Below are 16,187 nucleotides of genomic sequence, written 5' to 3'. Positions count from 1 at the left end.
AACAAGGTCTCCTTTTTTTCTGATTCAGTGACACACACACACACACACACACACACACACACACACACACACAATGCATTCTCTTTGCATAGCAGGCAACTACTTTAGATGTAATTCAATAAAAAGGTGTGTAAATGTATTTTTGGATGAGCCACAGCCATGTGTTCTGTCTGTTTAATCCAAAATACACCTGTCCTGACTACTGGAGCAGAATCTCCAAAAACAATAAAGCTTTGCAGTAAATGAGAGCTGACAAGAGAAACGTTACCTCCACTTCTGTCTCCATGGAAACTTGCCTCACTGGTCATTGTGTGGATATGGATGATATAGACCGGGGAACACACAGCTCTCTGTGCATCAATTCACTTCGCACTTCAGCGTGCCTCCTCTAAGATGTCACAACAACTGACTTCATTCATTTCACTGAGGGGAAATTAAAGGCCTACCTGACACTGATGAGAATATGCTTTTGAATTCACTTTTCCTTTGAAAAAAAAAGAAAGAAGCGCTGTGAGGAAGACGATTGGAGACTTGTGTCTGGTAGTTGTTTCACAAACTGTGAGACGTGATCAAACACAAAGCTGTATTATCCGAGGCATGTCGTCGCTACCTTTGAGTCTCACCCTCGGTAACCGAGTAGTATGATGCCCTCTAAAGATCTAGAGAATGCACACTTTTTCTCCCCCCCCTCTTTCTTTGCTGTAGTTGCATAGCAACAGAGGAGCTGCTAGCTCCAGTTGTGTTGGTGGTGGGAGCGCACTGCACAGGGAGGCACTGGCTCGAGATTAAGCCTGTCTCGGCTTCAATTATGAATGGGCTTCCACTGCCACACGGCTCCAAAATGGCACCAGTCAGATTGATAAGGCATTGAGGAACTCTTTGGTACACTTAACTCTTTTACTTCTTTCCCTGAGGGGGAGCTGAGTTTGACTTTAATCAGAAGTATTGAACTTAAATGATTAGAAAAAGTAAATGAATAATTAACTGGCAGAAGAGGCATGGTTATGATAAGACCCTTGTTGATGGGAATATGTGAGGTTAATGATTGGGGTCAGTCTTGAGAGCAAATTAAAGAGTCTCCAGTCTCACAAAGCCAGCACTTAACCAGTAAATGGGGCTTGCACGTTGAAGTGGTGAAACGGAGGAGGGGGATAGAAAGGGTGATATGCTTTCTTGTGCGCCTTTACTATATTTAACTGTGAATTTGAGAGGGAAAATTGTTAGATAGCTGCTTTTGTTAGCCCACATGAACTGCCTGCCAGTGATGCCGTTATTAAATGTGTCATAGCAGCTGACGTGGGTATCATTCTCTTTGATTATGGTTGTCATGTTTGATCCAAGTCCGTCAAAAGGAACAGCCAAGCTAATCTTCTGCAACTTGTATTTTTTATTATTGCAACCAACTGGAAGACAATACATCACATAAACATCATTGCAGTTTTTCAGAAAATGGAAAACAAAATAAAACAACATTTATATATTTTTTGCCACGGTATTGGACAACGTTGATATTTACATGTAGTGATGAAATAGGTCTTGAAATCATTCTTTGGCAATATGATTGCACAATAAGGAGAGAATTGAACATTTACTGAAAAAAACCAACACCTGGGTGTACTCTGCATCACATCTCACAGATCAATAACAGTTTTGCATTTTGACATCTCTAACCTATGGCTTTCCAATATTCAGCTCAGACAGTCACCGAAAAAATAATGGCAGTATTGTAGATAATTTTGTCAGAGAGAAAACAAAACAGAAAATGAAAATGCACTTAAAAACATCCACAAATAAAAAATGGCAACTTTTTTTTCTTTTTTTTAGTACGTTTCACCGTATGTTTGGCAGGTTTGAAAGAAACACTTGTTTTTGGGGGGCTCTTTTAGGCAGTGAAGTATATTCCCTTTGCTTTGAAATGTCCCGCGTATATTTTATGTGTTGCTCTGTTTTTCCAGGACTCGTAGGTCAGGAGTTCATCTTTCCTGCGTGCCACAGAGTGAGTCAGAGGGAAGAAGGTGGTTGCTAAAGCAACGCATTCTCCCCCTGACATGCCTCTTGCTAGCTGAACACGTTATTAGTCACCACAACAGTGGATTGTTACTGCAAATACAGCAGAGTGCTTGACCCGGGCCGCGGGAGCACTCAGACAGATACCAGACGAGAGACGGATGGCACACAACAAGAACACTGACAGTGTCTCCTTTTAGCCTTTTTTATATGTTGGCATGGAAACCATACAAAATGCAAAGCCAGTGATGCATGCTACAGGTGGCAAAAGACCGTACCGGTGGATGGGACATGCATTTGTTTGCCCGCTTGGCTCGCTGACAATCACTCTACAGCTCAAACAAAACCTCGTGTGACTCCGCTGCTGCAACCAAACCCAGCCTGTGTTTTCTCCTACAAAGCTGCTTTTTAAATGCACCGCTTCTGTGTGAGTGGGGGAAAAAATTAATACTTTAATGCATTCCTGCTTCAGCAAAAGCATGCCGAATAATGGCAGTGCAGAATCTATACCACTTCTGATGCAAAAATGTCAAAGCTCACTACTGCCCTTGTGAAATTCAATCAAGTCCGTGTTTTCATGACCTTAAGTGAGGTACAAATACACCTTGTTGAGTGGCAAAATATATAAAGAAGAAAACAACCTCTGATCTCCAGATTGGGCTCTTGAGATAAATATGTGATAGACTGTGTGCAAGCTTGACATCCACAATGGCAGGTAATTCATTTAATCAAAGGGTTAACAATACTGTGTGTAGATGAAAAAAAAAAAACAAAAAACTTTTTTTTGTGATTTCCTACACTCCTCTTTCTTTTTAATTCAACTCTCAAGTAGCCTTTTTGGGGATATGAGGTTCTTTCAGGACACCTACAAAGTTTCCCATGCCCGTCTGATCCATACATGTACACTGAACAATGCCGATGGAAAATAAGGACACACGTACATTTACACACAGGAGAGAGAGAAAACAATACTGTTATAAATAAAGACAGGTAACGTTCTGTCAAAACATGTCAGAGACATGACAACAGAGGTACTGAGGGCAGGCAGGCAGGCAGGCACAATGTTAAAGGGTGTGTGTTCCTGGGCACACAAACTCACACACTCTACAGATGTGTTCTGAAATAACACCGGGGTTAACACTGAACACCTAAAAATCACTGTACAGGCAGAAGAAGACGGAAGCCCACCCCTAAGAGGTGATTCAGCTGGCCTACATAGCCTGAACCCGGAGCCCCGAGGTGGCACCCTCGGGCCTCTAATTGCAGAGTGATCTCCCACGTTCCTCCCTGAAGACGTGTCTTTGAAAGCCCGCTCAGAAAAAAGAACCCAAAAGATTCAAAGGAAACAAAACAAACAAAAAAAAAATCTCCAATATAATCACGGGTATAAGAATTGGCGGCAAAACTTTTTTCTTTCGTCTAGGATCAAGGTTTATATGAAAATAAGTCATGCTTCATGCTAAATACATTGTTTATCTTACATGATCTTTGAATAAAAAAGATTCGCTTTTTATCTTATTTACAAGCACCCATGCAATATAACTGAGAAAGTCCTGCAGGTCAAATTGCTTCAATTAAGAAAGGAAAAAAATAAAATATTTTCTAACCTTTTTACAGAGTTGTCCACAAGGGACAAATTGCTTATATCTTTATGAGGGTAGAGTGAGGGTAAACAGACACAAACAGAAATCTAAACCCACAGTTCATGTATATAGTTCTTTGACATTGTCAAATGAAGAGGAAGGTGTGGTAGCTACTGGTAGCTATGATATCTATACCAGGTGTCTACGTCTATGGACAGAAGTACTGGGGGAGTTTTAGGGACGTTTACATTATGCAACAACAACAACAAAATGAAGGAGATATTGCCTCAGACCCGGCACACTATCCATCTCTATGGTGATAAACATGACCATTTTTTTTTATTTTAAAATATCTATTCTTAAATACTATGAGTGCTCTTGAAATAAACCATGTCTTTACCCATGATGCTTCCATTATAAGTGGCGTTAAATAATCTTAAGTGCATGAATATATATCACATTGGGTTTTACAATTATTCTGACACTTAAGGTCATTCTCTCTAGCTCTCCTTTACTACTATGCCTTCTTTTCTTTTCTTTTTTTTTGTCAGCTGTCGCATCGGCTACATGAAGCAACCTGGTCGCTTGTCTTTGGCACAGTCTCACATTTGTGCTCGTGGATGTAGGCGAGTGATGCCAGCGAGCGGCCGAGCGAGGCCCTCGCGTCTTGTTAAACCGGCCCGTCTCGCCCGCGCCGCCGTCTCCGCTGGCATCGCTGCGAGATTGCTACAGATTCACATAGAAACAAACAGGTAAGACAAACAGCCATCCTCTGTGTTCATGGACTGTGCGCTCCTCAGTGTGATTCGGTTTTGTCGTGTTCAACTTTGTCCAAATTAGTGACAAAACGTGCTTTTTTTATGGCTTTCATCCCCTTTTAAACAAGAAAAACAACAAAGACACATGAGAAATACCCATTGATGTTAGTGTTGCTGAACATGTAGGAAAACATAGATTTTTGATATTGCCACAAATAAGTAGGATTCACCTAATGCCCTGCAGATAGATAGAGGGAGATGAGAAGTGTCCATTGAGACTAATGCTGTAGTAACGTTACCTGTTGACCTATTTGTGTATTGTATATGTGTCTGTGTGTTAATGTGTGTGTGTGTGTGCGTTCTTTGAGCTGTATACCGTCTGTGTGTGTTTGCATGACTATGTACTTGTTCTATGTGTGTGTCTTAGTTTCTCAGGGCCTCTTTCTGCTCCTTCTGGCCCTTGGCGGTGCGGTTTGTGATGTTGTTGAGGCAGGCTCTGACCCCCGCCAGGTGGAGCAGCGACCCCGCCGCTTCCTTCATCTCCTCGTCGTCGCTCTCCGGCGGCTTCTCCACCGCCGCCGCGCGCCGCTTCTTCAGCGGCAGCGTGTCGCTAATGCCCCTCGCTCGGTTTTTGGTCCAGGGCAAACTGCTTCCCGCCAGAGTCCCAGCTCCCGCCCCCAAACTACGTCTCTGTCCGCGCAGGGGCTGCTGGGAAATGTAGGTAGCGGCGGCAGTGGTGACGTGCGAATCCAGCGGGATCTCCCGGGGCTCGGGTTTGACGTCTGACTGGATCTCCACGGCGATGATGTCGTCGTCGTCCAGGGGGGAGGAAGGGTCGGCGACTTGGGAGGAGCACAGCCTGCTGGGGGATTTGGCAGTGCTGTAAGTGTGGTCGTCCTGGAGGTCCTCGCTGCAGGGCGGAGGAGAGTAGCGGGATGGGCTGTCCTGTCCTCGGCTTAGATAATCTCCCAGGGATGATCTGTATGAAGCAGGGCACAGAGTTAGAGAACAGGGTTCACTTCGCTGAAGCTGCTCCACTTCGCTCTGCAAAGTGGCTGGAAAGCAAAAAAAAGTTCAAGCGATAATCTGTCACTCTCAAATAGCCCCCCAGGGCCCGATGTGCATATTCCTCAGGTCAGATTAAAACCTTGTATCGCCAATAAGAGTCAGCCTTTCCTTTTAGAAACGGGCAGACTCATTTTCAGATTGCCACCTATGCATTTTTCAAATGACACAGTGCATTTTTAGCAGCTCTCGCGCTCCCCAAACTTGCTCAGCGGATAAAAGTCCTTGAGAGCTCGAAAGTCAGAGCGACGATTCTGCAGCGATGCCGTTTAACCACTGTCCACCACACGTCAGCTGCTTCGTTACACTGCAACACATATTTTGCTCTATTAGTCAGAAGACACTTTCCTCTGTAAAGCATTAAAGGACAGGGGTGCATTCTGACATCCAATAAATCAAAAGGAGCCTCAGCAGCGTGCCCTCTCCCCTGGACATTTTCTCCCCTCAGAATGAGAGGGTTAACACATTAATATCTTATAAGAAAAACATGCACCCTTACAGTGATCAAATATTCACTGCATACCTTTAGTGAGACTTTGCGTATGTTTAATTCATTATGCGGTGCAGGCCATCATACTCTTACGCTCCTATGATGGATGTGCATGTCCATGCATGCTCTGAATGTTCTTTGTATCATGAGGCCTCTCCCTCTAATAAACCTGTTTATGTGTGTGTGTGAGAGACCGTTATATAAACACACCTGGATAGAATGTTCTGAACGGAGGGGAGCGTGTGAATGCCTCCATCTTTTGGACACAATGAAGATGTAATTATGTAAACTATGAGTGGAAAATTTCAGTGCGAGGTTTGCTTTGTGTGTGTGTGCGCCTTGTGTTTGTTTGTAGGCTACTGTGTGTGTGTGGATGTGGGCGTGGGTGTGTCTGTGTATGTCTGTGAGGGAATGTGTTCGCGAGGGGAAAGTCCTGGCTGACGTTAATTGCACGGTTGAGGGCGACAGGAGGAAGAGTGCACTCACCTTATGGCCGAGGTTCTGCTCCCCACAGGGCTAACAGGTAGGGGTCTTATCACAGGGAAGAGTGCCTGGCTCCTGACACGGGCGCCATTTTGGATCACACCACGAGGAACTAAAAGAGAGAGAAGCAGACAGGAGAGCTTATACACACAGATCCATGCCACATTAGACACATGCAACACACAAATCAATCACAAAGTAGGAAGGAGACACAGAGGAAGATTCTCCAAAACCTGATCGGACCTCGATAAGACCCCGAGCGGCTCGATGAACACTCACTGACCGTCTGAGGAGGCCAACAGGGCAATATTGATGAGCAAGGCAAGGTTAAATTGAGCGGGAAAGCGTCATAAATGAGTTAAGGCCGCTGCGAATCATTCAATTACCAACGACCGCTGGGCTCAGCTAAATCCAGCCTGTCTGATGCTGAGGGCTCAGCAGCAGGCGGCTGGAAGTTAAAGGGGGAAGCCACAGATTTAAAAATTTGCGCGGAATGGCACGTTTGTCTTCTTCAACTCTTCAAAACTCATTTAAGGTATTATTTTTTAAGCAATCCACATACAATGCATCACATTCATAAAGCAAAAAAGGGTTTAAAATTAAAATTTCATACATTTAAAGCTTAAGTATTTAAGTCCGATTCTGTACTGCTCTCTATTATTAATATGTTGAATGAAGGCCAGAAAATAGTACAAATTTTTCACAACCCAAGTTTGCATATTGAAATTGGTTGTTTTGTCTGACCAAGACTCAAAACCCCCCAAAAATCATCCTGAAGAAGCTGAAGAGCATTTTACACATTTTTCCTTAAAAAATTTAAATGGTGGATCAATTATTGAAATTGTTGCCGACTACAACAGCTGTTTTAGCTCTGCTCAGATGTATCGCTTCCTTTTGCCTCTACCTGTGGCACTTTGACTTGAAGCTGAATTGGAGATGAAGAAATCTGAATCATGTCCCTCAGTTCACTGCAAAATGTGTTAAAGGAACACTCAGTAGAAGTCCAAGGTCGGACCGTGTCGAGACATAGATTTGGGAAAGAGAGCAGAAACATTTGTACTCCAAGTATTCCAAGCTCCCAGGAGCTCAGTGGGCTCCATCAATAAATGGATTAAGATTGAAACTACAATGACTCATCGAGTCTTCCACGAGTTGTCAATCTGGTCAGCAGTAACCAGGCGCAAAGGGCTCTGATCAGAGAGCAGGAAGTGGCCAAAAGGCCACGCTAACCATTTTTCAAAGAAACTGGAGAACCTACAAGAAGGACAACGCTGGAGCACTCCATCTAAGTGCTGTTCTACTCTATTTCAACCCACCTGGAGTTTACCAAACAGTTCTTTCTGTGATATAATGAGAAACAAAATTTGATTCTCTGCTCTGAAAGCTTTTCAACTGGCAAACAGCAGGTGCTGCTCATTGCTGGCTATCACCTGGTGCCACCACGCTGCAGCACAGTGTTGGCACAATCGCACGAGCGGAGACGAACACCGACAGGTACTCAAAGAAAACGCCACAGAACGGAGCAAAGATCCACCTTCCAGCAACACAACACCCTGAACCACACATCCAGGATAATAGACTGGCTTTGGAACAAATCCCTGAATGTCCTCGAGTGGCCCACCCAAAGCCTGGACTTGAAGCCGCTTGAAAATCTGTGGGGAGACCTGAAGATCATGGTTTACCAACGCTCCTAATCCAATCTGACAGCTGGTAGACTTAAAGCTCCGGTTGCTGTCAATGCATCTGCTGCAGTGACACTTCAGTTTCTGATTTTTAATATATCTGCCTTTAAGGAACAGTTCGACATTTCAGGAAACACGCTTATTCGCTTTCTTGTCGAGAGGTAGACGAGGTAGATGTAGACTGATACCCTCGTGTGCGCGCTAAATATGAAGCAAGAGCTCAGGCGGGTTAGCGTGGCCTGTCGTTTTTACACTTCTGTTTTTGTACGGATAAAACAAGCAAGATGTGATGAGTTCATTAGTGAGCTCCGGAGGGGCCTGACACTGAATTTGTTTACCTTTGCACAGAGCCAGGCTAGCTGTTTCCAGGCTTTAAAGCTAAGCTAACAGGCTGCCAGCTGTAGCTTCATAGTTACGGCACAGACATGACATGAGTGGCATCGATCTTCTCATCTAACTCTCTGCGAGGTAGTGAAGCAGAGTATTTACCAAACAACTTCTTAAATTTTTACTTTGCCATAATAGCCAAGATGACTGGAACAAGAGAAGTTTAAGAGCTGTGCTGAGATCAAGATTCAAAATCAACCCATGTGACAAGGAATTCATTAAAGGTTCCAGTGTGTCCAGAGGGATTTCTGAAGATACTGGAACATCTTCTGATTCAGAACCATCAGTGTCTCAGTTCGGTATTAAGTACCACTCTGTAATGTTTCTCATGCAGCTTCAGATTTTCCCTCAAGGTCAAAGTCAAAGGTCAAAGTATGGTTTCATACTTGTGGAACGACCTGACAATCGTCACAGACTCTGACTGGACTGTGAAGGACCAGACGGGAGATCCACGGTGCACGCTTTCAGCTCTGCACCAGCTGTGACTCTATGTCTTTACTGTCTGTGTTGCAGAAGAGAAGAGAGGAAAGACACCAAGAGTGCGTGTGCACATCTGAGCCAAAAGCTGTCATTACTCAAGGCGGGCTGCTCACCACAGCCATCCCAGTTCACTAAAACAGCTGTCAGTTTCAGGGTCAGTTTGCATTGTCGCGGACGATGGCCTGCTGTTTGCTTTGTCTGCCGCAGAAGGTTTGTTAAACTGGAAATCCTTAAAAATGATTTAACATAGCATCAACATACTGTAGCTTCAGGTTTTTTTTTTCTTTTTTTTAATTCTGGTTTGAAATCTCAGTAAATCTATGATTGATGTTATGAGGAGGAAATTTAATTCGCCCCCAGGAACCGCAAGCTCATTAAAACATACAAGTCGTCATGCCGAGGCCCCCCAGAAAACCATCCCACAACGTATATTTGGTTGATGTTGTAACACACACGGATGAATTATGATAGATCTGTTTGTCGTTTGCCATTTGTCGGTGTGTTTCTGTAGCTTTCCCCCCGGCCGGCTGTGTCCACAGTAATCTTATTGACTCCAGTTAGTGTGGCTCTGCCCCTGATATCTGCAGCTCTGCTCTCCATAACCTTATAAGTAGGTCCCTGCGCAGAGTCTCTTTCATAATCTTGATCACTTGCTGCATGGCTGTGTGTGTGTGTGTGTGTGTGTGCGTGTGTGGGCAGTGCATTAGGTCTCCCCGGGTGGATGTGCACCCACCCCTCCTTCCCCACCTCGCTCCAGTCAGGCTTTGGGTTGCCATAGCAACGGCTCCCCTTCCACATGCCACAGAGTGGTAGATCATGCATCAGCAGAGAAAGTGATAGAGAAGCGGGGAGAGAGAGAGAGAGAAAAGGGGGAAAGGAAATACCAAGCTCTGTTTGACACGGCCTCTCATAGCTCGCCGACACACTCCTGACCACCACTGTTTACCCTGGATACACACACACACACACACACACACACACACACACACACACACACACCTCCCTCCCAGCACAAGCACAGACAACTCTCCTCTTAGGTGTGTGTTCTGTATCTTCGCCTCCTCGCTTTGCTGTTTGGGTTCCTCTGCAAACCCCTCTCTTTGTCTTTCTAATTTCGGCCTCTCTTGTTGATTTCTTTTCCCTCTCTATCGATCTCGCCGTCATTCTACGCATAGTGGTGACTCATATCTCCAACTGAGCATGTCTCTGCAGGTAAAAAAGCCTGGGACATATGCTAAGGAGATGAGGTGACAAACTAAGCGGGGAAAGAGCAGGCAGCGCTCCCGAAGCCCGTCCTCACTCGCTGAGATTGAGCAATACATTTTACAAGCTCAAAGCAATAAAAAAAAGAGAAGAAAAACACTCGGCTTGGTAGCAGAAAGCGGGACGCGCTGAGGAAAAAAACGTAAATACAGAAGAGACGAGGTGTCTGTCTGCAACTCTGCCTTTTTCCTGGAGAGAAAATATCCTCTAGTCTGTCTTTTTTCCTGTGTCTGCTCAGCTGCTCTGCCTCTCTGTCTGCTTCCTACGTCTTCGCCTGCCGCCCGTCTCCCTGCCTGCCTGTTTTCCAGGGCAAGCGAAGCCCTCAGCCTCCCTCCCCTCTCCGCTCTCATGTGCCGTATACGCACTCAGCCTCCTCTGCTCTCCTGTTAAATGAGTTCCACATGGCCCTGCAGGCTGCAGTCTCTGCACGGCTGGCGGAGGAGCGCAGCGGACAGGCGCCGAGCGCGGGCAAACACATGCGCGGTCCACAGGGTCAAAGGTCACTCCCAGCAGACCTTGAGAACGCAACTGTTTGAGAGCGGCCTCTCGCTCAGTCAAAACACCCCCTGACCCCCTCCCCCAAAAAATCCTGTCTATCTGCGCGGCTGCCGTGTGTTAAACCGCGTACAGAGTCTGAGGGCAGGATGCATGCTAATGTTGTCTGACTGACTGGCTGGGTTGCTGGTGGGCTGACAATGCTGGCAGTTTAACTGGATGGCTAACCGGCTCGTCTATCTGACACTCCAGCTGAGCGTCTAAGTGGTTGGCTGACTGACGTGGACTTACAGGGGGGAGACGCTTAAACCAACGCTTACTTACTGGAACTTAATCAGCCTATTGAACACAGCCACAAACATGGGTCATATCAGGCTGAATGGTAACCAGCAGAACGCCGACGCTCCAGCAGATTCACCTTTCACCTGTTGTTTTCTGTGGATGCAGGGTGACTGAACTTTTTCTATGACTTTCAAGTCTATTCCCCTAAATATATATTTAAAAATCCAATCTTTTGCCCTGCCATTTGAGCAAATATGATTTTGTCTCCTTAGAGTCTCACATTGCTTTGAAAAGTCCATCAATTTTACACATGAAGTTCAGTTTACCCGTCATGACGAGTTCTACTCCTCATGACGCCAGCGAAAAGTTGTTTAATGTCTTCTGTGGCTGTGAAGGGAGCTTTGTCAAGTCTGAAAAATAAGCCTGATGATGTGCTTTACTCACTGCAGATTTTGAGTCGATGAAGTGTTTCCATTATTTTGTCCTCCAACTGTACAGTGCTGAAGTACTCATTATGAAGAAAAATACCCTATTACAATTAAAGGTCTTGCATATAAAAAGTTAAGTAAGTAAAGTTGTGGAGGGTAACTGAGTACAACACACTCTACAGCTACTCTCTGCTGATTTGAAATCAGATGATATGATCTATGACAGTGGGTTATCGTTACTGATGCATTAACATGTAAGCAGCATTTTAGCATATTTAGCTGGTTGAGGTGAAGCTAATAATAAATATTTCACATGGACTGGGTAGTTCACTTCTCGATGTGTCATTATATGCCAAATCTGAATCTGCACAGTAACTATAGCTGTCAAACAAACGTAGCAGAGTAAAAAGTACAGTATTTTCCTGCTAAATACAACTGACGGTATGAAGTAGCGTGACGAGCGAGTAAAGTACCTCAAAATTAAATGTACTTAGTCACTTTGCACCACTGGCACTTGAATCCAGCTTTTGCTATAACATCTGAATTATTAAAATAGCTACTGCTCTCCAGATGTCTGCAGCTGCAATAGAAAACACAAACAACAAAAAAAGACCTTCAATGTAAAAATCATGAGGAGAGTATTCAGACTTCACTGTCGTGGTAGCGTTAGAGGGTGATCATTTTTAAATAAACTAGCTACTAACTAAACATATGTTTGAACCATCAATGCAGCTGTGTTGTGCTGATATGCACAATTAAACATTTAACAGCTGGTCAATTTTTCTATCGGCTTGCATGCACCTTTCCGTTGCAGCTGACATGCAAATAAAGCCTGAAAACAGCTTTCTAAGTGCTGAAGTCAAGCTCCTTCTTTAACGATAGCAGGTGACCTACGTGCTTACGTAAAGTAGGAACACTGAGGCCGAGCAGATCGCCCATAATTTAGAGCTATTAAATGATGAACTTTGGGGTGATGGGTTGGATTAAGGACACAGCTGCCAGGCACTGTCCTTGTGTTCATCCTGAGCTGGTGCTGGGCCACAGGGAGAGGCAGATTTCAGCCCACATCAGCTCAGAGCGGAGCAGCTCTGAAAGCTCTGGGAATGGGAGATGGAAGTAATAACGTAGGGCACTAACAGCCCCAAACTCACTCTCCCTGGTAGTCCACCTCTCCACCCCAACCCCCCTCTCCCCTTGTCTTTGCCTCTGGCTGTCTGTCACAACTTTCCTTTCTCTCCGCTGCCTCCGAATGTCACACCATTCTGCAGCCTCTCTCCTTTCAGAAAACACATTACACATTTAAAAAGTTTCCTCTTCCCGTCTCTCCCGGTCACGTGTGCGCTGACTGCTGTCTCCCTCGCCGTCTGTCTGTCCGTCCACCTGGCCGGCCGCTCAGACACATCACTCTCAGATTGTGTGCGTCCAGGGGGAGTCCAGGTTTTCAGACACTCTCTCCGAGCTCGGCTCCTTGACCATTACTACTCCATTATCAGCGGCGATGGAGGGCGCGCCGCAGACGCCTAATGTATCCATTTCCCCCTCCATTTAGGACTCGGCAGCCCAGCGAGCTCCCGGAGTGCTCTCTGATTGGGATTGAATGTCCATTTAAACTGCCGTCCAGCCACAAGGGAGGAGGTCGGGGGGGTTGGGGGGAAGAGGTGGAGAGGAGGGAATAATGGGAAATGCAGGGAAAAGGAGGTGTGTAAGAGTAAAAGAGTGAGACTGTATGTTGTGTTGAATGAGGAGAGGAGGCAGGGGGGATTGCTCCTCAGCCTCTGATTCGAAGCTGAGATTTTCCTCTCCCCTCTTCTTCTTTCTTTCCCTCCCTCACTTGCTGCGTCTCTATCACTTCTTTTCTTTTCTTTTTTTTTTTTACTTTCAAATACGCCTCCGTAGAAAAAGCATTCCTCCTCTGGAGCCGAGCCAAGTGTCAGAACTCAGCACTCGGTATTCTCAAGGTGCGCTTCTAAAAAAGAGGGATTTGGAATTGAGATGATTGGAGCTGGCACATCCGTAGAGGGTGGAGGGAGGGGAGGGGAGGCGGGGAGATGGAGAGAAAGACAGAAAGACAGAGAGAAAGAAAGGAAGGAAGAAAGAAAGAGGCGGGAGATCACACACGCATACAGTAGAAGGCTTGCGGAGGTGAAACGATACCTTGTAGGAGAACTCCTCCGTTCTTTCTGAAGAGGGGACTCCCCGACCACAATGGAGGACTAGAAAGGAAAGAGGAAGAAGAAGAAGAAGGGATGGGGAGAGAGAAGGAAAAAACTGGTCAATCATTTGATCCTGTTGCAGCAGCCAACCAGCCCAGCAGGCTTCATCACGAGGCAGATAGCAAGGCAGGAATTTGAGCCCATAAGCCAGTGCTTCTGATTATAGTGATTAGATTCCCGGGTGTCCCACTGTTGCCATTATTCCCTGTGATTACCTCGGAGAATTACAGCCTCGCCGCTGTAGTCCATGGGGGTAATTTCTCATGACAACCCCCCATCGCCCGCCACTGGTCCATTCACACACACATTTAAAAAAAAAAAAAAAAAACCCTACAACCTCATCAACGCACACACATTTAACACACGCTCATGCCATACAGGCATGTAGCGTACAGTGTGACACACTAAAAAACAGGCTTACACTACGTGCTGCACACACACACACACACAGGAACACACAAAGCCGGGGACTCAGTTTAGGTGATCATTGCACCACTAATGAGGGCGGTAATGACGGCATTTCTCACATAGACGGAGACGTCTTCACTCACACCATGCACACACAAGAAGACAATAGGACAGGAGGAGAAAGATGGAGGGATAGAGAAAGAGAAAGAGGGGAAGAGAGGGAGAGAGGGGGAGAGAGAGAGAGAGAGGGAGGCTGTAAGAGCTTTTCCAGGTTGAGTGGTCTTTAGCTCCCCATTAGACAACACGTCTGACTGCTCCTTTCTTTTTCTCTCTGTAGCTAGACATGCTGTTCTCATACACAGTCACTATGTGTCTGACAACATGGATCTTGGTCATATGCGCGCACACACACACACACACGCACACACACACACACATAAAACAAACAGGACAGAAAACACCTGGGGAAGCTGTGAACTCTGAGAAAGCAACCCACTCGTTTGCACTCATCAGGAGAGTTTCTTTGTAATGTGAGTCCTGTTTTATGTTCTAAGCTGCTGAATGAGAGGATTTGGATGTCTGCACTTGTGATGTGGCTCTCACCTCACCAGATGCAGGGGAATAATGGACTCACACACACACACACACACACACATGCACGGCTGCACACACACACACTTACTGTATATGCACGCACACACAGCAACACGAAAAAGCAAAAGCAGCGAACGCAAATTTCAGCCCTGAGCCACCTGCTGTTGCCATGGAGAGTTGCCACATTGCGTTGCCACGGCGATAACATATTTTTCCTGTGCTAACAGCCTGTCTGTTTTCCCTACCACCCCACCCCCCGCCCATCTTGTTCTCCCCCTTCTCTCTCTACCCCGTTCTCTCTCTCCCGTCTCTCACTCTTTCTGTCTGTCTCTCCATCCCTGCGTTCTCCCTCTCTCTCTCTCTCCCTCTCTCTCTCTCAACAAATGGCTTCACAGTGCGACAGCACCTGCCTTATACTACATGTGTTGCCATGGCGGCGTTCCCGTTGCCAAGGAGACCCTGTGCATTTAATGTAGTGGGCGAGGGGCTAAACTCGTGGCAGACGCTCATTCCGCAACCCCCCCCCACCACCACCGCCACCACTAACATCTCCCCTCTTTTTTTCTCCAAGAGAGGGGAGAGGGAGGGTGGGAGAGAAGGAAAGAGGGAGAGGGAGCTCCTCCCAACCCCCTTGAGACACCCTTCCCTCCTTCCATCCATTCTATCCTCCCCTCCTCCTCTCATCCAGATGCTGATGGGGTGTGAAGGAATGCACCATGGAGCTGACCTCCTACCCAGCATGCTCCCTCTCTCACTCTCTCTCTTTCCCTTGCTCTCTCTCTCTCTCTCTCACTCACACACACACACATTTGCAATATGTCAGACACATACACCCATTTGGAAATGAATGCATGGGATGCACACACACACACACACATGCAGATGCAGTCACACATGCAGACACACACTTTGAAGCAAACTGCAGGTGGGGGTCGACCGAGGCGGTGTGAGTTATTATGGTCCATGAAAAACCAAGAGGTGTGAGCGACAAAGAGTAGAGGACAAAGAAGCACCATTACTCTCCCTCTCTTCCCTCCCTCCCTCTCTTCTCCCCTCTGTCTTCCATCCCTTCACTCTGCCACTTCCTCTCCCTCTATGTCTGCTCATTCTCCTGGTTCATCTTCCACTTCCGAGATGTGTGGAACTGCTTGAGACAGTCCTTGACCTTAACATAATAGACATGCTGGGCAACCATTCACAGTCATTACACTTCATAACATAATATTCTTGAGAGTGAGGGCTCTTCAGAGCGAAGCTGTGTTATATTGATATATATATAGAGAAAACAGTTAATACCTTGTTTTAGCGTTCTTCTAACTGTATCCAAACCTGAAGACTCGCTACTACATGCCTAACTTAATACACTCCCACACCAGAAATTATAAAACATGGTCTTCATCAGCAGATGGAGTTCGAGTGAAATCACAACACCTGCATGGACTATGATGGAGACTGTGAAAGCTCAAGAAAATGATAGTAAATGCACTTTGGGTGAAATTTATTTTCAAAATCAAATTACAATTTCTGAGGTGAACTTTGGCACATTTCCATATGCACATTTTGATCCAC

At 45.8% G+C, this 16,187-nt stretch overlaps 1 protein-coding gene across 1 annotated transcript in view; it reads right to left on the bottom strand.

The window, feature by feature from the left end:
- Positions 1-1,367: 1,367 nt before the first annotated feature.
- Positions 1,368-16,187, bottom strand: part of ches1 (checkpoint suppressor 1) — a 55,290-nt gene continuing 40,470 nt past the window's right edge. Inside the window, exons 4-6 of the mRNA XM_041959286.1 lie at positions 13,558-13,616; positions 6,390-6,498; positions 1,368-5,327 (exon numbers count right to left, since the gene is read on the bottom strand). Coding sequence (XP_041815220.1) covers positions 4,772-5,327; positions 6,390-6,498; positions 13,558-13,616 — 724 coding nt within the window. The 3' untranslated portion in view covers positions 1,368-4,771. The remainder of the gene's footprint in view (positions 5,328-6,389; positions 6,499-13,557; positions 13,617-16,187) is intronic.

The sequence above is a fragment of the Chelmon rostratus genome, chromosome 18 (genome assembly GCF_017976325.1).
Source record: "Chelmon rostratus isolate fCheRos1 chromosome 18, fCheRos1.pri, whole genome shotgun sequence".
Lineage (NCBI taxonomy): Eukaryota > Metazoa > Chordata > Actinopteri > Chaetodontiformes > Chaetodontidae > Chelmon > Chelmon rostratus.
Note: the sequence above shows the minus strand (reverse complement) of the source record. Positions and strands in the feature narration are given on the sequence as shown.